The sequence below is a fragment of the Geotrypetes seraphini genome, chromosome 4 (genome assembly GCF_902459505.1).
Source record: "Geotrypetes seraphini chromosome 4, aGeoSer1.1, whole genome shotgun sequence".
In the NCBI taxonomy this organism is placed as follows: Eukaryota; Metazoa; Chordata; class Amphibia; order Gymnophiona; family Dermophiidae; genus Geotrypetes; species Geotrypetes seraphini.
The window spans coordinates 5,930,973-5,958,377 of NC_047087.1; the positions used below are offsets into that span (position 1 = coordinate 5,930,973).

Sequence of the window (27,405 nt, forward strand, 5' to 3'; positions counted from 1 at the left end):
AACATCGTGTCCTGTGAAAGCTCGAATGCTACAAGCAGCTCAGAAAGTCGGGCACATCACCTGGGAAAACTCTAAAATAGAATTGTTTGTGGACCCTTCGGTTTGTGGACCCAGCGATTACCCTGTGGAAGCGACGGGGCTTTAGAGATGTCACTCGCTATTTAGCTGTGAGATACTGGTGGCTATTCCCGTTTGGACTTTCTTTTCAGGTGGCTACCCAGCAACATAAAGTTACCAACGTGGAGGAGGCCGTTGCGATACTTTGTGAGGCTAAACTTCTGTCAGCCCGTGAGGAGACTTCCTTACCATCAGTTGCCCTGCGCCTCAAACCCAGTATTGGAAAAGGGTCCCCCAAAATGGCAAGCGATTGTGGAGGTGTTCTGGATCGGAGCTGGGCGCTGCTACTGGACCAGCTTGAGGAGCTTTTAGTGTCAGTGGAGGTGGATTTGGCCCTCCCTATAGAGATTATCTGCTTTTCTTGCTTGGCGGAGTAATTTGGCGATGCTGTTTACGCTCCTCAATGGCTCCCTTCTTACTCACCTATTTTGAGCTGGTGTGGTTTGGCTCTTAGTGGGCTGCCTTGCTTTGGGACATGTACTTTCTCCATTTGCCCACACTATTGAGGACCTGTGTTTGGAAGGGGGTGAGGGAGGGTTCTTTGGGGGTTGAGGGAGGGTCATTGTTTGTGGAATGTATGTACGGGAGGGTGGTATGGGGATTGTATGGTTGTTTGATAGCGATATGTTGATACTCGCTTTTTCTGGGTACCTCGATGTCTCAAAGGGCTTCGCTTTTTTAGTCTCAATGTGAGAGGACTTAATGTATCCAGAAAGCAGCAATTATTGTGTAGGGAGGCTGATCGATTGTAGGCTAGGGTGGATTTCTTTCAAGAGACTCACCTTAAGCCACAGTATGAGTCGCTCCACACACAGCCTAAATACTCTCATATATACCTTGCCTCAAATCAGGATGGCACTAAAAAGCATGGAGTGGGGATCTTGTTTGCTAAGAGCCTTGACCCACAAATCAAGCATGTGGTACAAGACCCGCAGGGTCACTCTACCTCATTTTAAAAATGGAGCTTAATCAGGTGCTTTTCACTTTTTACAACCTTTATGCTCCGAATTCTGAGCAGAAAGCTTTTTTTGGAGGCTCTGAATTCTATGCTACGGGAGGTAGTGGAGGGCCACTTGATTTTGGGTGGAGATTTTAATCTTACTTATGATACGGGGCTGGATAATTCAACTGGGACCATTCATTATGGCAAACCTGATAAAAAACAATTCCATTCCTTCTTTACACCATGGGATTTGGTTGACCCCTGGAGACATTTTAATCTGACCATCAAAGATTGTACCTATTATTCTGAAGTACACAATTCCAATTCACGCATAGATTTTTGAGGTGTGGGTAGGAATTTGCTTTCACAGATATCTGATGCCAAAATAGCTTTGCGGGTGTGGTCTGACCATGCCCCTGTGCATTTTGTTCTCCATTCTCATATAGCGCCCTTCAATAGGCAGTTTTGGAGGTTTTGTGACAATTTACTTGCGGATCCGGTGGTTGTGACACGAATATAAACGTGTCTTCGAGAATATATCCAATTTAATACTAGTGATGAGATCTCACCATTGATATTTTGGGAAGGTATGAAAGCTGTACTATGGGGTAATATCATCTCTATTGGGACACATAAGTGATACGAGCGATATAGGAAACACGAGGCCTTATGTCAACAGTTCTATTATTTGGAGCAAGCACATAAGCATGACCCTACCTCTGCCTCTATTGGTTTGAATGGATAGAGTCCGTAAGGACTTTCAGGTGATGCAGGTAGATGAGTGGTCCGAGCAATTGCAATCTCTTCAACAGAAGTATTTTAAGCATGGCAATCGGGCGAATAAATTGAAAGAGAGGAAATTGAGGAATGTGATTACTATGATACGCGCAGCGGATGATTCTGTGTGTTACACTCTGGATCGTATAGCTTGCGTTTTCCTTACATTTTATCAAACTTTGTATACCCCAGAGGATGTCATGCCACAGGCTCATATCAATGCTTATCTTGCTCAAGCTCATTCGTCTAGTTTGACATCAGAGGAGGTTGAGGATCTCTCCGCTCCAATTTTGGAGGAGGAAACTCTTTGAGCTCTTTCATCCTTGGCTTATGGGAAAGTGCCTGGATTGGATGGTTTTACTAATCGCTTCTACAAATGCTTTAAACAACTGTTGGTTGGTCCTCTTACTAAGGTATTTAATAGCTTAGGTCCTAGAGGAGCGCTACCTCTTTCTTGGAGTTTGGCGGGAATTACGTTAATTTTGAAACCTGGCAAGGACCCTTCTCATTGTGGCTTGTATCGGCCAATATGATTGCTGGACACTGACTATAGGCTATTTACTAAGATCTTGGCTCACAGATAGCAGCGTTATATGACCCGATTGGTCTAGGATGATCAAGTGGGTTTTATAGAAGGAAGGCAGACGTTTGATAATATCCGTAGGCTGCTACATTTGATCTGATTTGTACAGCAGAGGGCTGAACTGGCTCTTTTGCTGGGTGTGGTTGCTGAAAAGGCATTTGACAGAGTGTCTTGGCCTTTTTTACTGAGCACTCCATCAGCTATGGGCATAGGGAGGCAATTTTTCATGTGGCTTCAAATCTTGCGTATGAAGCCATTGGCAGCTCTTCGCATCAATGGGGGATATACTGATAGTTTTCAATTGGCAAGAGGGATCAGGCAGGGCTGTGTCCTTTCGCCCTTGCTTTTTGCCCTGGCTATGTTCGCGTGTGGTGAGAGTCAGACTAAATTGCTCCTGTTTGCTGATGATGTTATTCTTACTCTCACACAGCTGCAGCGCTCTTTGCTGGGGCCTATAGCAGAGCTTGATATGTACGGCATGGTCTCCGGTTTCCGCACTAATATGGATAAATCTGAGATTCTTAATCTATCGGTACGCCCGAGGGATTATGCTATGTTGAAATCTACTTATCCTTTTAAGTGGGCACCTAAATTTATTTGCTATTTGGGTATTAATATTGCTGCGCAGCCTGTGTCTCTTTTTGACCTTAATTTTCCACCTTTGTTGAAATCTCTTTGGGCCAATTTAGATGGATGGGAAAATACTCCGCTTTGTTGGTACGGTCACATTCAGAGTGTGGAGATGATGGTTTTTACTAAAGTTACTCTATCTTTTCCAAGCTTTACCCATCACGCTTTCAGCGACCTTCTTTTGCAGAGTGGCTCAAAGAGCTTTTCAAGCTATTTGGAAAAGTCGACCTCCGCGGGTGCAGAGAAGTGTCTTGCATCAATTTCGAGCCCAGGGGGGTATGGCGGTGCCATGTTTAAGCCGCTATTATATTGCGGCCCAGTTGAAGTCTTTTTTTAACATGGTGTAAAGATCATTCCAAGAGTTTGGTCCAATTGGAACAGGTTCCGGATTCTGATGAGTTGCGTCAGGTGCTTCCTTGGTTACCGGCGGGGGAGGCTTCCTTTAGACCGGCTTGTTATATTTTTACAGCTGGAAGACTTTTATTGGCTGCCCATTGGAAGCAAGCTTATCCCCCGAGACAGAGTCAATAGCTGAATAAATTGGATTTTATCTTTCTTAAGGTGTGGGATCCCTGAACAATGTTGTGCATTGCTTTCTCTGTTGTTTGATTGCGTTACTGACCCAGGGGTGTGGGGAACAGTCTGACCCGTTGTGTTCTTGAGCACTGTACTGAAGAGTTCCTGTACGTCATTTTGCTATGTGGGACTGCGAGGGTGGGGGGGACCTTATGGCTAACGTTAGCTTTTTGTCTTGTTCTGCATTATTTTTCAATAACAAAAATTAAAAAAAAACGCTCAATAATGAATGCCAGCAAGACACTGCCACACATCGACACGAACACAGCTGCCAGACACCAATAGACCAAGGTTAGGAAACCTTACTGAGTTTTTGGTACACTGCGCACAGTGGTGAGTTAATGTACAAGGACCTGGATCTGCTGGATAAAATTAAGTGCCCATCTCACCAATGCGAGCTGAGAACTAATAATAATTTATTTTTTTTTATATACCGCCATTCCAAAAAGATTCAAAGCGGTTGGTACATACAGTGCAAATAGATAACATACAGCTAAAACAGGCAGATATTATTAAAATACATCAATTAAAGCAAGATAGTTTAAAACAGAATACATTAAGATCTCAACCTATCAAACAGTTTTCTAAAATCAAAATAGGAAGTAGCCTTTTGCATGTTCAATTTGGCAGCCTGAAATGAGAAAGTTCTCTCAAAGAACTTCTTATAATGGCAAGATTTTATAGAGGGGGAGTTGAACAAGTTTATCTTATGTGTATTCTTGTTGGAGTGACTCAGAGAAAAGTGAGGAGCAAGGTAGCCAGGAAGCATCCCGAAAACTGCTTTATAACAAATGCAAGAGAACTTAAACAGGACTCTGGACTCTACCAGCAACCAGTGAAGTTCTTGATAGAAAGGAGTAATATGTTCCCATTTCTTTAGTCCGAAAATAAGGCGAACTGCCGTGTTCTGAACCACTCTCAAGTTTTTTAAGTGTTTTCTTGTAAGCTCCTAATGGAAGTCTGTACCAGCAGACGGAAAGAAGTTTCGTCATAAAACTTGTAAGATGTTTATCTAGAGTTACTCCCAAGATTTTTATAGATTGTTCAATATTGTATTCTATCCCATTCAAAATATTTCCAAAAAGCCAAAGCACTAAACAGAGAAGAAAAGTTTCATGAAATGGTAACATAATGAAAGAGAAAAGAATAAATCGACACCTCTTCAGAAAACACTAAAAGAAAGTACAAGAGGATGTGGTACCTTTTGCCTTCTTGCTCCCTACCTGTTCTCCCAGCCAGCCAATCTGTTTGACCTCTCTGCTGGTCCGAAGCATGGCATTCAGCTCCACTAGGACCTGAGGTAAAAAGGCCATTATGTTGGCGTACATGGCCATAAACCAGGCATGGGCTGTAGATGTGTCCTTACACCGCAGGACCAGGGTGTTTCTGCCATCAGGTGAATGCAGTTCAATCAATCTGCAAGAGGAGGAAGACGACATACAGCAGAAAGAAAAGAAACAATGTATGAGAGCTTTTTGGGTCACAGCTTAGTAAGGAGCCACCCAGGAAGCAGTGCTTTCAGTGTCAACTGCTGTACATCCTACTTGCAACATTCGCAGACCATCAGCACAGTTCCACTCAGAGGGGGCACGTACAGGGAACCCCTCTTCTACAGACTGTAGAGCAAGCTGAAACATGACAGCTTCAGGAGTATCTTGTCTGTACAGACATGGACAGCCTACTTGTGGGGAGGAATCCCACACACCACTTCAAACTTAACAGTCACATGAAGAAAGACTAAAGAGGTTAGTGCTCTTCAGCTTGGAGAAGAAAAGGCTGAGGGGAGACAGAGACCTAGAAAGCCATGAGTGGAGTAGAAGAGGGAAATGCAAATCAATACCAGGGAACACACCATGAAGTCTTTTCCCACTTGGAACTCATTGCTGGATATATGGTAAAAGTTGTTAGCACAGCTAGATTTAAAAAAAAGGGTTTGTGCAAGTTCCTGGAGAAAGTCAGTAGACTTAAGATACAGCATCTTGCTATTCTTTGAGATCCTGCCAGGAACATGTGACCTGGATTGGCCATTGTCAGATGGACCTTTGGTGTGATCCACTATGGCTATTATGTTCTTATTGAAGGCTATAAACTTCCAAAGCACTTCCCACCACTTCTGCTAGAGATATAGGATGCTGATTTTTCTCAGACCCAAATTTCCCCATCTCAAGACCACTGCTCACCTGTTCTCCAGGTCTGGCATGCACAGGTTCCTGGAGACAAAGCACATTTTCAGGGGGATCACCTTGCAGTCTTTTGTGCTATTGAGGTGTTTTGGTGAGCGGGAATCCTCACAGTTATTCAGATTTGGAACTTGAGAAGAGCTTTCCCAAGGTAAGTCGGACATGAGCGATGGTCTTGTAATGTATGGTGCCACCTCACGGAAATACTTCACTATGAAGGGAAAGCAGGAGAAGATAATCAGAAAACCAAGTCAGCTGGCAAAATCCCACATGGAGCAAGCAGGAAAACATTTTACAAACTGTTAAACATTCACATAAACTCTAATCTCCAAATTGCTTCAGTTACTGACAGAATCACTGTAAGGCTCCCTCCACCCCCTTCTCCACCTCAAACCTCCAGCCTGAAGGTCTGATGCACAAAGCTCCGGAAACCCAGGAAAAAAATACTGGGTTGGGAGTGATTTTGTTTTGCCAGCATGCAATTTGTGCTAAGCATCCCAGTAAAAGGGAGAGGAAATGTACCTGGTGCCTGTGCAGAAGAGCAAATCGGTAAGCACAGCACTTCTGCAAAAGCCCAGTACAGCTCCTGTACTGAAGTTCATGAAAAGTTGGGGTTTTTTTACGACTTGCCTTTGATCAAACCCACACAATCAGGCGGCTGAGGCAGGAGCTCTAAACCAATGTTTCTCAACACAGAACAGAAATATCTGTTAAGCAATTCGGCCTTTTCTTTATCAGCTTCTACATACTCCTCCCCTTCACCTTCGAGTCTCCCAATGCCACTTTTGCACTTCTTCCTATCACTAAAATATCTACAAAATGTCTTGTCTCAGCTATTTTTTCTTCCATTTGTATCTTTGCTTTCCTGACTACTCAACCAGCCTCTCTTAACTTTTCCACATATTTTTGCCAATCTTCCTCTTTATGAAAGCTAACCTCTTATTTCTTACCTTCTCAGCTATTACTTTGGAGAACCAAAGTGGTCTTCTTTTCCTCTTACTTTTACTTACTTGCCTCACAAAAAGGTTTGTCGACCTTACAATCACTCCTTTAAGTTTTGCCCACAGCTTTTCCACTCCTTCCAGACATAAGAACATAAGCAGTGCCTCCGCCAGGTCAGACCATAGGTCCATCCTGCCCGGCAGTCCGCTCCCGCGGTGGCCCAAACAGGTCACGACCTGTCTGAATCACCAGAAGGGGCTCCCTTGCCACCTTGGTTTCTCATTGAAGTCCTATCTTCCCATCGAAGTCCTAACCCTCCGATCTTGCACATGCACGACCTGGTTGGGTTTCTATACTTATTACCTGGTTAGCTTTCTATACTTGTGTTACATCCCAGCTCCTCCCTCAGTATCCCACGATCCCTTTATCCCTCAGGAATCCGTCCAATCCCTGTTTGAATCCATGTACCGTACTCTGCCTGATCACTTCCTCCGGTAGCGCATTCCAAGTGTCCACGACCCTTTGGGTGAAAAAAAACTTCCTTGCATTTGTTTTGAACCTATCTCCCTTCAGTTTCTCCGAATGCCCCCTCGTACTTGTTGTCCCCTTCAGTCTGAAGAATCTGTCCCTATCCACCCTCTCTATGCCCCTCATGATCTTGAAGGTCTCTATCATATCTCCCCTGAGCCTCCTTTTTTCCAGAGAGAAGAGCCCCAGCCTATCCAACCTCTCGGCGTATGGGCAGTGTTCCAGCCCTTTCACCAGTTTCTTTGCTCTCCTTTGGACTCTCTCAAGTACCGCCATGTCCTTCTTGAGGTGCGGTGACCAATACTGAACGCAGTATTCCAGATGTGGACGCACCATCGATCGATACAATGGCATGATGACTTCCCGCGTCCTGGTTGTTATGCCCCTCTTTATGATGCCCAGCATCCTGTTGGCTTTTTTCGAGGCTGCTGCGCACTGTGCAGATGGCTTCAGTGATGCATCCACCAGCACACCCAAGTCTCTCTCAAGTCTGCTGTCTCCCAACAATGCCCCCCCCCCAATTTGTAGTTGAACAACGGGTTCTTTTTCCCTATATGCATGACCTTGCATTTTTCCACGTTAAAGCGCATTTGCCATTTGTTTGCCCAGTCTTCCAGCTTGTCCAGGTCCCTTTGCAGGTCCTCACACTCCTCCCTGGACCTAACTCTGCCGCACAGTTTGGTATCATCTGCAAATTTTATAACCTCGCACTTTGCCTCCTTTTCCAGGTCATTGATAAATATGTTGAAGAGTAACGGCCCCAGCACCGATCCCTGTGGCACACCGCTTGTGACTCCCCGCCAGTCAGAATATTGGCCCTTCACTCCGACCCTCTGCAGTCTACCCGACAACCAGTGCTTGATCCATCTGTGCACATCCCCTCCCACCCCGTCCTAAGCAGCCTTTCATGTGGCACCTTGTCGAAAGCCTTTTGAAAATAGAGGTAAATGATGTCTATGGGTTCCCCATTGTCCACCCGACTGCTTATTCCCTCAAAGAAGTACAGAAGGTTCGTTAGGCACGACCTTCCCTTACAGAATCCGTGCTGGCTTGTTCTCAGTAGGCCATTCCTCTCGATGTGCTCGCAAATGCCGTCCTTGATCATAGCTTCCACCATCTTCCCTATAATTGAAGTCAGGCTCATCGGCCTGTAGTTCCCGGGGTCACCCCTCGATCCCTTCTTGAAGATAGGTGTGACATTCGCCAATTTCCAGTCCTCTGGTACCTCACCAGTTTTCAAGGATAGGTTGCAAACATGCTGGATTGTGCCCGCTATTTCTTGTCTTAGTTCCTTCAGAACCCTTGGGTGGATCCCGTCCGGGCCCGGTGATTTACCACATTTTAACCTGTCTATCTGTTTGAGGACATCCTCCTTACTTACCTCTATGTGCTCCAATTTTTCGGCCTGTTCCCCACTCATGAGCTCCTCTGAGTCCGGTATATTAGATGTGTCTTCGCTTGTGAAAACCGACGAGAAGAACATGTTCAACCTCTCAGCTACCTCTTTATCCTCCTTAATCACTCCCTTCCTATCCCCATCATCCAACGGCCCCACCTCCTCTCTCGCTGGTCGCTTCCCCTTTACGTAACTGAAGAATGCCTTGAAGTTTTTCGCCTCCCTGGCCAGCCCCTCTTCATATTCCCCTTTCGCTTTTTTAACCTCTCGGTGGCATTCCTTTTGGCATTTCCTGTGCGCCTGGTGATTTTCCTCCGTTGGGTCCTTTTTCCATCTCCGGAAGGATACTTTTTTGTCATTTATTGCCCTCTTTACTTCAGTTGACATCCAAACCAGGTCCTTTGATCGCTTGTTCTTGCAGCCTTTCCTGAAACTGGGGACATACATTCTTTGTGCTTCCTGCAGGGTGTCCCTGAATAGGGTCCAGGCGCTTCCCACAGTCTCCATCCTAAAGATGTTTCTGACCTTCCTCCCCACCATTTCCCTCATAGCAACATAGTTCCCTTTCTTGAAGTTGAGCGCAGTTGTTGCGGTCCTCCTTACTATGGGTGTCCCCCTTTCTAATGTGAATCCTATCCAGACAATAATTCCTTGACATAAACCCCCATCCGAACAAAGTTAGTTGTTTTTTTTTAAAGTCTAGAACCTTTGCTTTTGAATGAGCCCTCACTATATCCATCTTAATATTAAACCGTACCATGCAGTGATCACTGGATGCCAGATGACAACATCAGAAACACATTCTCCGTTTGTAAGCACTAAGTCCAGTATGAACCCATCTCGTGTGGGTTCCATTACCAACTGCTGGAACAGTTCTCCTTGGAGAGATCCAGAATCACCCTACTTCTAGGAGACCCCACAATAGGGATACCCCAATCATCATCCGGCATGTTAAAATCATCTAGCAAGACTTCCCCTTTTTAAGATATATTCAAATGTCTACTATTAAATCTCTATCTACTTCTTCCGTCTGTGAAGGAGGCCTGTATATCATGCCAATGTAAATATATTCACCATTCCCTCTTTCCAAATTGATCTACAGTGCCTCTTCCTTGCCCTGCAGATCCTGCAGTTGTGTGGCTTTAATATGATCTTTAACATATGACGCTACTCCTCCTCCTTTTCTTTCTACCCTGTCTTTCCTAAACAGATTAGAGCCCGATATATCTACATCCCAGTCATGGTTCTCCGTGAACCATGTCTCTGTGATCCACACTATATCCAACTCCTCTTCTTCTATCACAGCTTCTAGATCCAGAATCTTGTTTCCAGAATGCTTTCCAGACATTGCCCCCTTTTCCCATCTGTGTAGAGGTATTCAGTGATTTACTTACCTGAGGGCTTTGATCACCCTGCCCCATCACTTCTAGTTTAAAGCCCTCTTCAGTAGCCACTTATGATTAAATTGTACATAATCTGGATACCTGTTGGTTATCAGGCAAAATCTATTTTTTATTTGAGGTCTTTATCTCCACTGTTATTACTAAGAGATAATTAAGTTTGTGAGAGTTTCATCCAGTGATTTCAGTTACTGCCAATACTGACTGGATATTATCATGTCAGGAAATGCTAGAGAGGTCAAATTCCTAGATTAAATAAATGTCCGCTTCATAGAGCAGTTGGTTCAGGAAGCTGCATGAGAGGGAGTTATTTTAGATCTAGTCCTCAATGGAATGTAGAATTTGGTGCGAGAGGTAATGATGTTGGGGTCATTTTGGCAACAGTGATCATACAATTATCAAATTTTAGTTAATAAGTATAGTGAAGACACTAAGTAAATCAACTTTCAAAAGGGCAGCTATGATACAATGAGGAAATAGGTTAAACTAAGAGGAGCATTTGCAAAGGTTAAGAGTTTAAATCAGACATTGATGATATTTAAAAATACCATCTTAGAAGCCCAGAGCAGATGTAATCCATGTATTAAAAAATAAAAATTAAAAAAAGGTGGAAGGAAGGTCAAAATGACAACTAGAATTGCTAAAAGGATATGAGTGAGGTTATTCTAGTCAAAAGAAACTCTTTTAAAAGGAAAAAAAATAAAAAGGTCCAGGATCCAAATAATTATTTAAAAAACCCAACAGAAAGAATAAGCACTGGTAAGAAAAGCAAAAACAATCTGAAAAGAAGCTTGCCAGAGAGGCAAGAAACCTCAATTATTTTTTTTCCAGGCACATTCAAAGCCAGAAGCTTATGAGGGGAGTCACTTAGATCAGTGTTTCTCAACTCGGTCCTGGAGTCCCCCCTTGCCAGTCAGGTTTTCAATGAATATGCATGAAAGAAATGTGCATATACTGGAGATAATGTATGCAAATCAAGTTTATGCATATTCATTGTGGATATTTCCTGAAAACCTGACTGGCAAGGGGGGACTCAAGGACCGAGTTGAGAAACACTAACTTAGATCATCACAGAATAAAAAAAGGAGGAGGTTAAGGCTTCTGTATTTACTAAGAAAGATGTCAGGGACCTACCCATACCAGAATTGACATTTTACAGAGGAACTGAAAACTCAGTAAACCTAGAAGTAGTTATAGGCTATTGTCAAGCTAAAGAGCATCAAATCACCAGGACATGACTTTTGTCAAATCTTCAGTTGGAGGTAAGTACATGAACAATGTGGATTGCCATATACGGTACTTGCTGGCCTCTGATATTTCAGTTTGGATGCCATTTTCGGTTCACTTACCATTGATTCCATTGGTAAAATTGGCAAAAACACTTTTACAAGTATGACATGGATTTTGATATCTGATAAATAGAGTTATGGGACTATTATTGGACACCCTGAAGCAGAGAAAAGATAAGTGATTTATGCTAGTTTTTGGATATGAGGAGCATATACAGAGAATACATCAAGAAGCCATTTTTGCACTGAGGGAGGATCTGATGATCGTTATAACACATGGTCAGGGCCGGATTTTCCTATAGGCTAACTAGGCTTCAGCTTAGGGCCTCAAGATCAAGAGGGACCTACATTCAAATTGTTAGCAAAATTAAAATTACACTATTCTAAAAACAGTGAACACTAAAACACTGAACCGAAAATAAGGAGAAATTCTACGCTTCGGGATCGGAACCGGCTCCGGCCGTAACGGGGCACCAACTCGGCTTCTCCCTTTCTTTTTCTCGCCCTGGGAGGAGGATCGGGGAGGGAAAGACATCAGTCCGGAAAGAGCTGGGCAAAGCCCAGCCCCGCGGGGAGAGAGGCAAAACGTGGATCTGTCAAGACATGGCGGCCCAGACTGGCATCGGGGGGGGGGGGGGTTAATGGAAGGCAGGCAGGCAGGATGGCATAGGGGGCTGTTCAATGGAAGGGGGATGAGAGGTAGGTGGGCATTGGAGGGGGGTGAGGTGAGGAAGGACACACTGGGGGCACTATGGACATAGGAAGGGGCAATGTTGTGTGTTATGTTTGATTCGTTATTGTTACAAGTACTATATATGATGCTGAGAATAAATGTCCAAATAAGTGTTCTCGGTTTGTTTGTTTTTATTATCCGTGTCACATTTTTTTTATAAAGGTTAGTACCAATAACAACATGTTTCATTTAACATATTGATATATATCACAGTAATGATGTATTTTATTATCTCTTATGTAATTTACAAACTTAAAAATGGGAGATGAAAGGGCCTCATAAGTGGAATAGCCTAGGGCCTCTTTTCATCTAAATCCGGCCCTGCATATGGTGATTCCTTAAGTGAAAAGAATCTGGAAACCTCTGTTCTGAAGGTCTTTATTTGATATATTTGTTTATTTGGAAGGGTGTTAGGCATATTTTTGAACGATCCGTAGAAACATCCCACGCTAAAGTTACTCCCTTCCCCGAGTTCAAATGATCAGACATGTCAAAAAAAATCCCTCTGAGATATGGTTGGGGAGAAAGTACCTCAATTACTGGAAATACTTTTCTCAAGTCATACCTTTCCCCTTCTCCTTCACACCACCACACTAAGGTGATCTAGGATTCAATTACTACTCATTTCTATACTGTTATACAATTCAATTCAGTTACACTGTAGACTCCATAAAATGCTCCCATTGCGGTCCAAGATGTTTGACTATATTTTAGGCGAATCCAAGTTATAACATAGCTCAGTATAAGGGGTCCACAATGTAAATGTTCAATCACTTTTCTCGCTTAGACCCAGCAGTTTTGGTCTTTTTATGCAGCCTTTCCTATCAAGTAAGGTACAGACTAAAAACACAGGTAGAAAAAAACAACACACACACCAAATTTTAAAATCAGACAGACCATGCACACAAGAAATCACTTAAGACAAAGGTAGACAGCAGTCTAGAAACCAATAAAAAGGTTATCAAGATATTCATAATGAATAGGCATGCGATGGATTTGCAAGCGAGAGACAGTATGCAAGTCTCTCATGGTTAGGCGCGCTTCGAAGACTGGCTTGAGAATTTACTTTACTGACTTTAGTTGTGTACTCTGTTTAATAGGAAAACTTTTTCCATCAGATCTAGAAGGAAACAGTTTGGGTTAATGCATTAAAATACAACTGCCCAGAGCGACTCGTTTGTTTCCTTCCTCGGTCCTAATTATGCATTCAATTTGCAAGCTTGAAATTTTCCAGGACTGCCATGAGAATTACATCCAGTTCTCAAGTACCGGAAAACTAATGGATTGGAAACAGAAGCAGCAAGCCATTGCAAAAAAAACAGCTGTGCACAGATAGGACAAGAGAAGGAAAGACTGAGGCTGAGAGCAGTCACTTCCCACTGATTCCCGAAAGCCATCTTCAAAAGGACTCAGAGACAGTGAAGGCAGAGGTAATGTCAAAGCAGAATTCTACAGGGAGAAGAGAGGAAACGGAGAACAAAGCCTCCTGCAAACACCATCAATTGGACTCTAGCAGTGATGTTAAGTCACATTCCGCACTCTCATTCCCTACCAGACATATAGGCAGCCCCACTAGCTCCCTGGCTAGTAATACTTCAGCCTCATCTATTCTTGCTGACAATTAGTTAAGGGAGGGAGGGGAGATAGGGGATCTTTAGGGGTCCTTCAAGCAGGAGGGAGTGGGCAATGAATGGGCATCCCTGCTGACAATTAGTTAAGGGAGGGAGGGAAGATAGGGGTATTTTGGGGAGTCCTTCAAGCAGGAGGGATTGGGCATCCCTGCTGACAATTAGTTAAGGGAGGGAGGGGAGATAGGGGGTTTGGGGGGGGATCCTTCAAGCAGGAGGGATTGGGCAATGGGCATCCCTGCAGACAATTAGTTAAGGAAGGGAAGGGAGATAGGGTTTTTTTGGAGAGTCCTTCAAGCAGGAGGGATTGGGCATCCCTGCTGACAATTAGTTAAGGGAGGGAGGGGAGATAGGGGGTTTTGGGGGGGTCCTTCAAGCAGGAGGGATTGGGCAATGGACATCCCTGCTGACAATTAGTTAAGGGAGGGAGGGGAGAAAGTGTTTTTGGGGGGAGTCCTTCAAGCAGGAGGGATTGGGCATCCCTGCTGACAATTAGTTAAGGGAGGGAGGGGAGATAGGGGGTTTTGGGGGGGTCCTTCAAGCAGGAGGGATTGGGCAATGGACATCCCTGCTGACAATTAGTTAAGGGAGGGAGGGGAGAAAGTGTTTTTTGGGGGAGTCCTTCAAGCAGGAGGGATTGGGCATCCCTGCTGACAATTAGTTAAGGGAGGGAGGGGAGATAGGGGGTTTTGGGAGGGGGCCTTAAGAACATTAGTATTGCCTCTGCCGGGTCAGACCAGGGGTCCATCGTGCCCAGCAGCCCGCTTCCGCGGCAGCCCTCCACGTCCTTAACCTGTAAGTTCCCACCACCTGAATTGTTTATGCCCTAATCCTGAAGCACCCTGTATAGTACCCCTCTATCTATACCCTGTAATCCCTTTCTCCTTCAAGAAGTCATCCAAGCCCTTTTTGAAGCCCATTATTGTATTCTGTCCTATCACCTCTCCTGGAAGCGCATTCCAGGTGTCCACCACCCTCTGAGTGAAGAAGAACTTTCTAGCATTCGTCATGAATCTGTCTCCTTTCAGTTTTTCTGAATGCCCTCTTGTTTTTGATGTCCCTGCTAGCCTGAAGAATCTGTCTCTCTCCACCTTCTCTGTACCTTTCATGATTTTATAGGTCTCTATCATGTCCCCTCTAAGTCTCCGCTTTTCCAGGGTAAAGAGCCCCAGCTTCTCCAGCCTTTTGGTATATGCAAGGTTTTCCATGCCCTTAATCATTTTTGTTGCTCTTCTCTGGACCCTCTCGAGCATCACCATATCCTTCTTAAGGTGCGGCGACCAGTATTGGACGCAGTACTCCAGATGCGGGCGCAAGCAGGAGGGACTGGGCAATGGGCATCCCTGCTGACAATTAGTTAAGGGAGGGAGGGGAGATGGGGAGGGTCTTTGGGGGTCATTTAAACAGGAGGGAGTGGGCATGGGCATCTCTCCTGCTGGATTTCTGCTGATCTGTTCCAGTATCTCAAACCTTAAAGTATTTTTAATGAAAACTACTTCTATAAATGACTATCTAGCTTTATTTCAAATACCATTTACTACTAGTAAAACTGGCATACAGCAGAACTTAGTTAAAATAAGAAAGACTGCTAGTCTTTCTTAACTTAGTTCTGCTGCACAGTCCAGAGTTTAACTAGTCTGAGTGAAAAAAATATTACCTCTTGTTGGTTTGAAGTATTTTCCAGGTTGTAACTTCCCCATCCCTAGTCTTTAATTTTTGATGGCGTAAAAAAAAATCAATCTACTCAGGATTTTGTAAACTTCAAGTCATAAGTCATCTGTCCTCTCAGTCATCTGTTTTCCATCCCCTCTTATCTTGGTCGCTCTTTGAACCGTTTCTCGTTCTGCTAGATCTTGCAGTGAAGCGGGGCAGGAGCTCCTGCCCTCTGCAGAGCTGGAAACAAAAGTTCCCGCAAGACTGTGATGGGAACTCACAGCGGTCATTTTGGTTCCCAGTTCTGCTTAGAGTAGGCAGGAGCTTAGGAAGATCGCTCCTGCCCTGCTTCACTGTATCAGAACCATTATTCACCACACAGTGCTTATATCCATTCTTATCATACAGATTATACAGGATTTGCTAGATAAAGAATTTTAAATGTCCTGGTTAACCTTTGTAGGACTTTCCTTTTTTCGTGTCAGTCATAGGAAATATTTTATCTAAGAAACTTTGCTTGGTAAAGAGGATGTCAGCTGCTCTACTAAAGCTCATAATCACAGAAAGAGATATCATTTGGTAAAGGTGATACAATGATACTGAGGCAATCTGCCACAATTCATTCAATCCATTGTAGTAGTTTTAATGTATACTGTGGGCTGTTCTATGTCTTGTTTTTTTTCACTCAATAATGCTGGGGGGAGGGAGGGGGGGTTTCTAGGCTCTCTTAGTAACATAGTAGATGACGGCAGATAAAGACCCGAATGGCCCATCCAGTCTGCCCAACCTGATTCAATTAAAATTTTTTTAATTTTTTCTTCTTAGCTATTTCTGAGCAAGAATCCAAAGCTTTACCCGGTACTGTGCTTGGGTTCCAATTGCCGAAATCTCCGTCAAAACCTACTCCAGCCCATCTACACCTTCCCAGCCACTGAAGCCCTCCCCAGCCCATCCCCCACCAAACGGCCATATACAGACACAGACCATGCAAGTTTGCCCAGTACTGGCCTTAGTTCAATATTTAATATTATTTTCTGATTCTAGATCTTCTATGTTCATCCCATGCTTCTTTGAACTCAGTCACAGTTTTCCTTTCCACCACCTCTCTCGGGAGCGCATTCCAGGCATCCACCACCCTCTCCGTAAAGTAGAATTTCCTAACATTGCCTTTGAATCTACCACCCCTCAACCGCAAATTATGACCTCTGGTTTTACCATTTTCCTTTCTCTGGAAAAGATTTTGTTCTACGTTAATACCCTTCAAGTATTTGAACATCTGAATCATATCTCCCCTGTCCCTCCTTTCCTCTAGGGTATACATATTCAGGGCTTCTAGTCTCTCCTCATACTTCTTCTGGCGCAAGCCTATCATTTTTGTCACCCTCCTCTGGACCGCTTCAAGTCTTCTTACGTCCTTCGCCAGATTCTGTCTCCAAAACTGAACATAATACTACAAGTGGGGCCTCACCAATGACCTGTACAGGAGCATCAACACCTTCTTCCTTCTACTGACTACGTCTCTCTTTATACAGCCCAGCATCCTTCTGGCAGCAGCCACTGCCTTGTCACACTGTTTTTTCAGCTTTAGATCTTCGGACACTATCGCCCCTAGGTCCCTCTCCCCGTCTGTGCATATCAGCTTCTCACCTCCCAGCATATACGGTTCCTTCCGATTATTAATCCCCAAATGTATTACTCTGCATTTTTTTGCATTGAATTTTAGTTGCCAGGCATTAGACCATTCCTCTAACTTTTGCAGATTCTTTTTCATATTTTCCACTCCCTCTTCGGTGTCTACTCCGTTACAAATCTTGGTATCATCTGCAAAAAGGCACACTTTTCCTTCTAACCCTTCAGCAATGTCACTCACATACATATTGAACAGGATTGGCCCCAGCACTGAACCCTAAGGGACTCCACTAGTCACCTTTCCTTCCTTCGAGCGACTTCCATTAACCACCACCCTCTGGCGTCTGTCCGACAGCCAGTTTCTGACCCAGTTCACCACTTTGGGTCCTAACTTAAGCCCTTCAAGTTTGTTCAACAGCCTCCTATGAGGAACTGTATCAAAGGCTTTGCTGAAATCCAAGTAAATTACATCTAGCATATGTCCTCGATCCAGCTCTCTGGTCACCCAATCAAAAAATTCAATCAGGTTCGTTTGGCACGATTTACCTTTTGTAAAGCCATATTGCCTCGGATCCTGTAACCCATTAGATTCAAGGAAGTACACTATCCTTTCTTTCAGCAACACTTCCATTATTTTTCCAACAACTGAAGTGAGGCTCACCGGCCTGTAGTTTCCTGCTTCATCCCTGTGACCACTTTTATGAATAGGGACCACATCCGCTCTCCTCCAATCCCAGGAATCACTCCCGTCTCCAGAGATTTGTTGAACAAGTCTTTAATAGGACTCTCCAGAACCTCTCTGAGCTTCCTTAGTATCCTGGGATGGATCCCGTCTGGTGCCATCGCTTTGTCCACCTTCAGTTTTTCAAGTTGCTCATAAACACTCTCCTCCGTGAACGGCGCAGAATCTACTCCATTTTCTTGTGTAACTTTGCCAGACAATCTCGGTCCTTCTCCAGGATTTTCTTCTGTGAACACAGAAGAAAAGTATTTGTTTAGCACATTTGCTTTTTCCTCATCACTCTCCACATATCGGTTCCCAGCATCTTTTAGTTTAGCAATTCCATTTTTCATCTTCCTCCTTTCACTAATACATCTGAAAAAATTTTTGTCTCCCTTTTTTACATTTTTAGCCATTTGTTCTTCCGCCTGTGCTTTCGCCAGACGTATCTCTCTCTTGGCTTCTTTCAGTTTCACCCTGTAGTCCTTTCTGCACTCCTCTTCTTGAGGTTTTTTATATTTCACGAACGCCAACTCTTTCGCCTTTATTTTCTCCGCCACTAGTTTGGATAAAATACCGGTGCAGAATCTCATTATTATAAAAAAAAGTGAGCAATTGTTTCTTATTGAAAATAATGGAGTTAGTCTGGTGTGGAAGTTCTTTGTTGTCATCTACGTGGACGGTCAATGTAACAGTTTTGCCTGTGCAAGGTCTATAAGATGGCATTGAGGTGGAGGTTGCATGATGGTACCAGTGGACTGAAATCACATGAAACACTGCGATGAAAAACATCATGGACTTCTTATATAAAGCGAATCAGAAGGAAGAATGCGGAATGACCTTGCCCACAGCAGTGAAAACAGAAGTAACTAATGCAGTTTCTTTGATGTATGCCATAGACATCAGACCTTTCTCTACGGTTGAAGGAACTGGATTCACTTGCTTTGCAGACCTGTTGATTTCCATTGGCGCAAAATATGGCCAGCTTTCTGCAGATCAGATACTCCCCTCTGCCAGAACAGTGTCTCAACATATTTTTGCTATTGCCGAAAAAGAAAAGGCTGCACTGTCCAGCAAAATAAATTTGCTATTACAATTGATCTGTGGATTGAAGATGGAACTGATATGCCATACATAACAGTAACAGCACACTATGTAGATGACCGTTTTCATCTTCACGCAAGAATCCTCGCCACCAGAACTCTGCTAATATTCGATCTACTGTCAAGAAAATCTTGGAAGAGTTTGGGGCTTATTGTCAGAACAATGTCTAAATCACTGACAATGGAGCTAATGTTAAGGCTGCATTCAAGGATCAACAGTGACTATCATGTGCAGGCCACAATTTGAATCTTGCATTGGTTCATGGACTGAAGCATGATGACGACTCCAATTCTCCAGTTGCTGATGTAAGTGGGCTGATTAATCTCGCAAAAGACAGTCGTGCATGTCGAGCATTCAAGTATGCAGCACAAACTTAAGATTAGCTTTAAACAGGCTGTTCCAATGAGATGGAGCAGCACAAGCTTGATCTATAAACCTACCTTAAAGAACTGGCTAATGAGTATAGGGATACAAAACTGCAGAGGCTGATTTTGGATTTGAATGAAGAACTATTAAGTGACACTATTTGTGTCTTGCGCAACTTTGATGCAGCAACAACTATGTTGTCCACTGATAAAGACACCTACCCTCTGCAATATCCTTCCAACACGTGCTCTGTTGTTCAAACATCTGTCTGTTACTGCAACAGATTCATCCATTGTTGTTGCCATAAAGAAGCATTTTGAACAGTTAATTAACTCTTATGTCCCAGTTCATCCATTACACAGCATCTGAAAAATAATCCAGTCATCTTCCTGGAAGAGGCAAAAACACAGGCAATCATATTTTTAAAGAGGTTGTACCAAGAGGTTGACATGGAAGGCTCAAGTTCAAATTTGCATCTACATTCCGTATTCCCAGAGATCACCACTGTGGAAGAACTGCCAGAGCCAGGTCCATTCAAAAGAATGACATTGGATGCAACCGTTGGTTTCCTGAGTGACTTTTATGAAGTAATGTCTCCTCAGAAGGCTGATGTTAATGAGGTGGATAGTTATCTATATTCAACTGATGTCGATACTGATGTTTTGAGACTGTGGAGAAACAAGCAACAAAGCTGGCCAAAACTTGCACGGGGGATCCTGTGCATTCTAGCTACCAGCATATCTTCGGAGAGGGCATTCTCTATTGTGGGAAGGACTGTGGAAGAACGGAGAGCTAGACTGAATCCAGAGGACAGGGACCGAGCTCACGGGGATGGGGAAAAAAATTTTCCCTGTGTCATTCGCTAATCTTGCCTTACTAATGATAAAGGCAAGCCGGTTTATGTAGCGTATCTAGATTTTCAGAAAGCTTTTGATAAAGTTCCTCATGAGAAGCTCCTGAGAAAATTATAGAGTCATGGCATAGGTGGCAAAGTTCAGTTGTGGATCAGAAACTGGTTATCGGAAAGGGTTAAATAGTCATTTTTCTCAATGGAGGAGAGTAAACAGTGGAGTGCTGCAGGGATCTGTACTGGGCCTAGTGCTATTTAATTTATTTATAAATGATCTAGAAATTGGGATGATGAGAAAGTTGTTAAAACACAAGCGGATTGTGAAAAATTGCAGGCGGTCCATAGGAAATTGGAAGACTGGGCATCCAAGTGGCAGATGAAATTTCATGTGGACAAATGCAAAGTGATGCACATTGGGAATAACCCAAATCACAGTTACTGGATGCTAGGGTCCACCTTGTGGGTTAGTGCCCAAGAAAAGGATCTGGGTGTCGTAGACAATATGATGAAACCTTCTGCCCAATGTACAGCGGCAGCCAAAAAAAAGCAAACAAGGAATTATTATTTTTTAAAAAGGGATGGTTAACAAGACTAAGAATGTTATAATGCCTCTATCGTGTCATGGTGCGACCTGTCCTGGAGTATTGTGTTCAAATCTGGCCTCCTTATCTCCAGATGGTAGGGGCCGTAACGGAAAAGATGTTCGTACGCATAGTGTTAATGTATCTTAGAGAAGGGATGGATAGTAAGTTTTGGTTAGAAGAACATAATGTACGATGGGGGGTATGGGGGATTAATAGCCTATTAATAAAATCAGGTTGACCAGAAAGTTTTGTTTGTAAGTCAGCAACATTATTTTGTAGGTGATTTGATGTTGAATAGGAAGCCAGTGAGCTTTGATCAAAAGAAGTGTAACATGATCGTATTTACATGCTTTTGAGATAATTTTTATGGCAGTATTTTGAATAATTTGAAGACGTTTTATTTCTTAGTGATTCCTTTGTTTAGTGAATTGCTGTAATCCAAGCATGAAATGACGAGAGAATGAATGAGGATATTTAATGATGATTGATCTAGTAGAGTGGCGAGGGATCTAATCATTCGAAGATGGTAAAAGCATTTCTTAACTACTGAACTTATTTGTTCATGAAAAGTGAATTTTCTGTCAAAAATAACACTAAGAAGTTTGACACAAACCGATTTTATTGTTATAGGGCAGGAAAGTGTAAGGCCTTCCTTAACTGGAAAAACCATAACTTTAGTTTTGCTGAGGTTGCATATTTGCGCTTAACCAGTTGCTGATTTGTTCTAGTTTCAGATTAATGGACAAGATATCAGCAGGGTTGTCCAGATTAACAAGCTGAGTAAGTTGAATATCATCCGCGTAGGTGAAGATTGAGAACCCAATGTGATAAGTAGTGCGAGAAAGATATTAAATAGCATAGGGCAGGGGTAGGCAATTCCGGTCCTCGAGAGCCGGAGCCAGGTCATGTTTTCAGGCTATTCACCATGAATATGTATGAGATGGATTTGCATGCACTGCCTCCTTGAGATGCAACTCTAGCTCATGCATATTTATTGTGGATATCCTGAAAACATGACCTGGCTCTGGCTCTCGAGGACTGGAATTGCCTACCCCTGGATGGAACCTTGAGGGATCCCAAAGTCATTGGAGAAAGTGTCAGAAGAAGTACCATTAAACTGGATTTTCGAGGACTGACAGGGGTTACATTTGAGCATTCTGAACACAGATCTACAGTGAGACAGGGATAGGGATTTGTATACCGCTTTTTTATAGTTTTACAACCACATTCAAAGCGGTTTACATAAAGCATTTTCCCCATATGTCCCGGTGGACTCAGTCTATCTAATGTAGACTTGCCCAGGGTCACAAGGAACAGTGTGGGGTTTGTTACAAGTTAGTAATGCGATGCACAAAAACATGAACCTTTCATGAGCAGAAGGTTGTTGGGCTTGTCTAAGAACAATTTCAGTGCATCGGCACAAGGAAACACTTAAGCCTGCCTCTAAACAGTTATTCAGTACCATCTCTGCTTTGAAGGTGAAAATCCTCATTCATCAATGGATCAGATACCCTCCTAGAATCTCAGGGACTTAACTGCCATCTTCATCCCTTGCACAGAAGAGAGTTACTTGGACTTCAGCTCACTATTTCATCAATAACTCAAAGACAGAGAAGTAAAATCAGACCATGTGCATTAGATGGCAGAATTGGTTAAGTATGGACCAAGTCTACATCTTTAGGCCACAGAGGCTGTGAATCTATGCACAGCTAAAATAATGCTCTAGCTCTGAAGGGCTCATCTGTGGGAGATGAACAGACAAGAACCATTCAACACTAAAGCAACAGGCAGAGAAGGAAGAAGTCTAGATTTGTTTGAAAGCATTTTAAAAATTCCTCCTTTTCCAAACACTTTTATAAAATTAGGTTTTGGGTTTCTCCAACACGAAGCCACAGCTAGCTTCTGAAAAGCCTAAGTTAGATCAATTGCTGAGTCTGTTCCTGCTGGGCTGTGGTGAGTTAAGCTTTTCTGCAGGCCCAACACTGCTGCTTTATTGTCCAGCCATCAAACAGAAAACCAACTTTAATTTTCAGCGTTTCAACAGTGAACTACTCTTCAGTTTCTTCTAGCTTTCATTCTACCCACATCCATTTATCTACTTCTCTGCACAGGGGTGATTCAAGCAAAGTATCCAGCACTCCAGAATGCTCTTTCAAACATGGAAACCCAGCTGGCAAGGCACTGCAAGAACTGAAGGGATGCAGAAGACTCAGGAGGAGCAACAGAGGGTACCTTCCCCCTCATTAGAAACAGAAGACAGCTCAAGTCTACAGTTCTAGAATCAGAGTAAGAAAACAGGATCGCAAGACTACTGGGCAGAGCAGAGGCTGGCAAGGCTCAAATCCCACTCCAGATCCACTTAAATCTCCTTCAGGTACAAACTGAAAGCCTGCCAGGAATAGGGAAATATGAGTAAGCGAATGCAACTATCTTGAGCCTCTCTTACAGCAGCTTTATTCCGTGGAATCTATCAGAACATTATACCAATTGGTAAGCAGAGAGAGGATCAGATGTTCAAATACTTGAAGGGTATTAACGTAGAACAAAATCTTTTCCTGAGAAAGGAAAATGGTAAAACCAGAGGACATAATTTGAGGTTGAGGGATGGTAGATTCAGGGGCAATGTTAGGAAATTCTACTTTACGGAGAGGTTGGTGGATGCCTGGAATGCGCTTCCGAGAGAGGTGGTGGAGAGGAAAACTGTGACTGAGTTCAAAGAAGTGTGGGATGAACACAGAAGATTTAGAATCAGAAAATAATATTAAAGATTGAACTAGGCCAGTTACTGGGCAGACTTGCACGGTCTGCGTCTGTGTATGGCCGTTTGGTGGAGGATGGGCAGGGGAGGGCTTCAATGGCTGGGAGGGTGTAGATGGGCTGGAGTAAGTCTTAACAGAGATTTCGGCACTTGGAACCCAAGCACAGTACCGGGTAAAGCTTTGGATTCTTGCCCAGAAATAGCTAAGAAGAAAAAAAAAAAAAATGTAAATTGAATCAGGTTGGGCAGACTGGATGGACCATTCGGGTCTTTATCTGCCGTCATCTACTATGTTACTATGTAAGACCTCTGAAGACCAGAATACAAAAACTAGCTCTGCAGAACCAGCCTGGAGATTGCAGCTACAACCTTCACCAGCCATTCATAGATCACAAAACAATAACTGCTGCATGAGCAGCAAACTTCACTTACAAAAGGAAATTCTAGGACATGGAAGAGGTGATGTGATGCTCAAGAGGAGAGGCTGAAGGTTAACATTAAAAATTTCACAGAAGTGTTAGTGCTGGTACAGAGGAGGAAAACCCCCCAGCAGCAGCAAAAGAATTGAAAAAAGCCTCATGGCAAAAGCCAGAAATCAACTGGGCAAACTAAACAAGGTGATGGTTCTTCTGTAGCAGCCACAGGTTCAGATTCCATACAGCCAGTCAAATGCAGACACTGGCATCTTGTCTTACTATGTTAACATTTGCACTGAAACAGTCCAGTTAAGTTTACAAACCCCAGCTTGAACTCTGTCACACTAAACCCAGAGACACAATGATCATTTGTTTTATCTGAACTTTTGTATCCCATCTATAAGGATACACTAGTGAGAGCGATTATTTCATGAACACTATGTTGCAGATTGAGACCTTGTAAACAATTTTTCCTGCTTGTTTAGTAGAGACTCAGCCTGCTCAGTGATGCTGGTCAGAGGCCCTGAGCAGGGGATAGTACGTACTAGCTAGCAGATTGCAAACTTCATCCAAATTCTACTGCATGGTGTGTTCTTTGCACCTTTCCTCTCATTATCAGCATCTTCCTCCTCTTCCGGTTCAATCAGAACATGCTCAGCTAGAGCCTATGATGCCATAAACCTTCAATTCCACTTACCCCCAGTTCTTCCATTACAGTGACTCTGAGGGATCAAAGGGTTTTTTTTTTTTGGTTTTTTTTGAGAATACCAGCCACCACTCCTACTGTAGATGTGTAGAATGAATGATGGCCAAAGGCAAGCATCACCCACCCATAGGTTGTTGGATAAGCTAAATAAAATATTTCCCTGCATGACAGAACACAGCACTGTCCCTAGCACCCCCTTAGCAGCAGCCCCTCCACAGACTCCACCCCCTTATCAGCAGCCCCCTCCACAGGCTCCACCCCTACAAGCTTCTCTGAACCACCTCTCTTCCTGTACCAGCAGCTCACCCCGACTGACCCCCTCAGGCTGGAGCCTGAGCCCTTAGCAGCAGTCCCTCCACAGGCTCCACCCCCTTAGCAGAGCCCCTCCACAGGCTCCACCCCCTTAGCAGCAGCCCCTCCACAGGCTCCACCCCCACAAGCTTCTCTGAAGTGCCTCTCTTCCTGTACCAGCAGCTCACCCCGACTGACACCCCTCAGGCTCTACCCCCTTAGCAGCAGTCCCTCCACAGGCTCTACCCCCTTATCAGCAGCCCCCTCCACAGGCTCCACCCCTACAAGCTTCTCTGAACCACCTCTCTTCCTGTACCAGCAGCTTACCCCGACTGACCCCCTCAGGCTCCACCCCCTTAGCAGCAGTCCCTCCACAGGCTCCACCCCCTTATCAGCAGCCCCCTCCACAGGCTCCACCCCTCCAAGCTTCTCTGAACCACCTCTCTTCCTGTACCAGCAGCTCACCCCGACTGACGCCCTCAGGCTCCACCCCCATAGCAGCAGTCCCTCCACAGGCACCACCCCCCTTAGCAGCAGTCCCTCCACAGGCACCACCTCCTTAGCAGCAGTCCCTCCACAGGCTCCACCCCCTTAGCAGCAGTCCCTCCACAGGCTCCACCCCCTTAGCAGCAGTCCCTCCACCCCCTTATCAGTCCCTCCACAGGCTCCACCCCCTACAAGCTTCTCTGAACCACCTCTCTTCCTGTACCAGCAGCTCACCCCGACTGACGCCCTCAGGCTCCACCCCCATAGCAGCAGTCCCTCCACAGGCTCCACCTCCTTAGCAGCAGTCCCTCCACCCCCTTATCAGTCCCTCCACAGGCTCCACCCCCTTAGCAGCAGTCCCTCCACCCCCTTATCAGTCCCTCCACAGGCTCCACCCCCTTAGCAGCAGCCCCTCCACAGGCTCCACCCCTACAAGCTTCTCTGAACCACCTCTCTTCCTGTACCAGCAGCTCACACCGACTGACGCCCTCAGGCTCCACCCCCATAGCAGCAGTCCCTCCACAGGCTCCACCCCCCTTAGCAGCAGTCCCTCCACAGGCTCCACCTCCTTAGCAGCAGTCCTTCCACAGGCTCCACCCCCTTAGCAGCAGTCCCTCCACCCCCTTATCAGTCCCTCCACAGGCTCCACCCCCTTAGCAGCAGCCCCTCCACAGGCTCCACCCCTACAAGCTTCTCTGAACCACCTCTCTTCCTGTACCAGCAGCTCACCCCGACTGACGCCCTCAGGCTACACCCCCATAGCAGCAGTCCCTCCACAGGCTCCACCCCCCTTATCAGCAGTCCCTCCACAGGCTCCACCTCCTTAGCAGCAGTCCCTCCACAGGCTCCACCCCCCTTATCAGCAGTCCCTCCACAGGCTCCACCTCCTTAGCAGCAGTCCCTCCACAGGCTCCACCCCCTTAGCAGCAGTCCCTCCACAGGCTCCACCCCCTTAGCAGCAGCCCCTCCACAGGCTCCACCCCCTACAAGCTTCTCTGAAGCACCTCTCCCTGACTGACCCCCACAGGCTCCACCCCCTTAGCAGCAGCCCCTCCACAGGCTCCACCCCCTTAGCAGCAGCCCCCTCCACAGGCTCCACCCCCTCCAGGCTCTCACCCTCCAGCAGCACGTCCTTTCCGGCCTTCTTGAGCGCCTGCACAGCCTGGTCGTGAGTGGCGAGGCGCAGGTCGGTGCCGTTGACGGCCAGGATGGCGTCGCCCACGCGCAGGGCCCCGCTGCGGTGCGCCGCGAGCCCCGGGAAGATCTTGGAGATGAGGATGGGCATGCGGTTCTCGCGGCCGCCCTTGATGCTCAGGCCCAGGCCGCCCGCTTCCGCCTTCAGCACCTGCACCGCGCGCGTCGGCTCCGCGCCCGCCTCCGCCACTTCCGGGTCAGAGGTCAGCGTCAGGCTCTGCGCGCTCAGCTCCGCCGCCACAGGCACCCAGCGCTCGCGCAGCAGCAGCTCCAGCAGCCCGCTCTTCCCGGCCATGCCCAGCGCCACACGGACCCCCGGCTGAGGAGGAAGCGCGCGCGGGCGAGCGGGACTCTCGCGCTCCGATACACTGTACCGTACTGTGGACGGCAGGAAGGCGGGCCTTTCGGGTGATGCATTAGACATGAGGGGCGGGGCTCTAGCTTATACATTACACATGAGGGGAGGGGCGCTGCCTTCTACAACAGACGGACATCGCGAGGGAGGCGGGCCTCTCGGGTGACGCATTAGACATGAGGGGCGGGGCATTACTACAGCCGGAGAGGCGGGGCTCTAGCTTATACATTAAGCATGAGGGGAGGGGCGCTGCCTTCTACAACAGACGGACATCGCGAGGGAGGCGGGCCTCTCGGGTGACGCATTAGACATGAGGGGCGGGGCGCGCGCTGCCTTCCATTACTACAGTCGGAGAGGCGGAGTTCTAGCTTATTCTATTACACATGAGGGGAGGGGCGCTGCGCTGCCTTCCCTCTACAAGACGGACGTCGCGAGAGAGGCGGGGCTGTAGCTTATACATTATACATGAGGGGCGGGGCGCTGCCTTCCCTTAAGTATGCGATCGGACGTGGGCAAAAAGAGAATAGGGGGCGGGGCTCGCGTTTCTACATGAGAGGCGGGAACTGTACC

General features: G+C 45.4%; 1 protein-coding gene across 1 annotated transcript in view; it reads right to left on the reverse strand.

Annotated features, from left to right (window-relative positions):
- Positions 1–26,883, reverse strand: part of SNTB2 (syntrophin beta 2) — a 55,858-nt gene extending 28,975 nt beyond the window's left edge. The window contains exons 1-3 of the mRNA XM_033940048.1: positions 26,403–26,883; positions 5,807–6,017; positions 4,850–5,042 (exon numbers count right to left, since the gene is read on the reverse strand). Of these exons, the coding sequence (XP_033795939.1) occupies positions 4,850–5,042; positions 5,807–6,017; positions 26,403–26,775 (777 nt within the window). The 5' untranslated portion in view covers positions 26,776–26,883. The remainder of the gene's footprint in view (positions 1–4,849; positions 5,043–5,806; positions 6,018–26,402) is intronic.
- Positions 26,884–27,405: the final 522 nt, after the last annotated feature.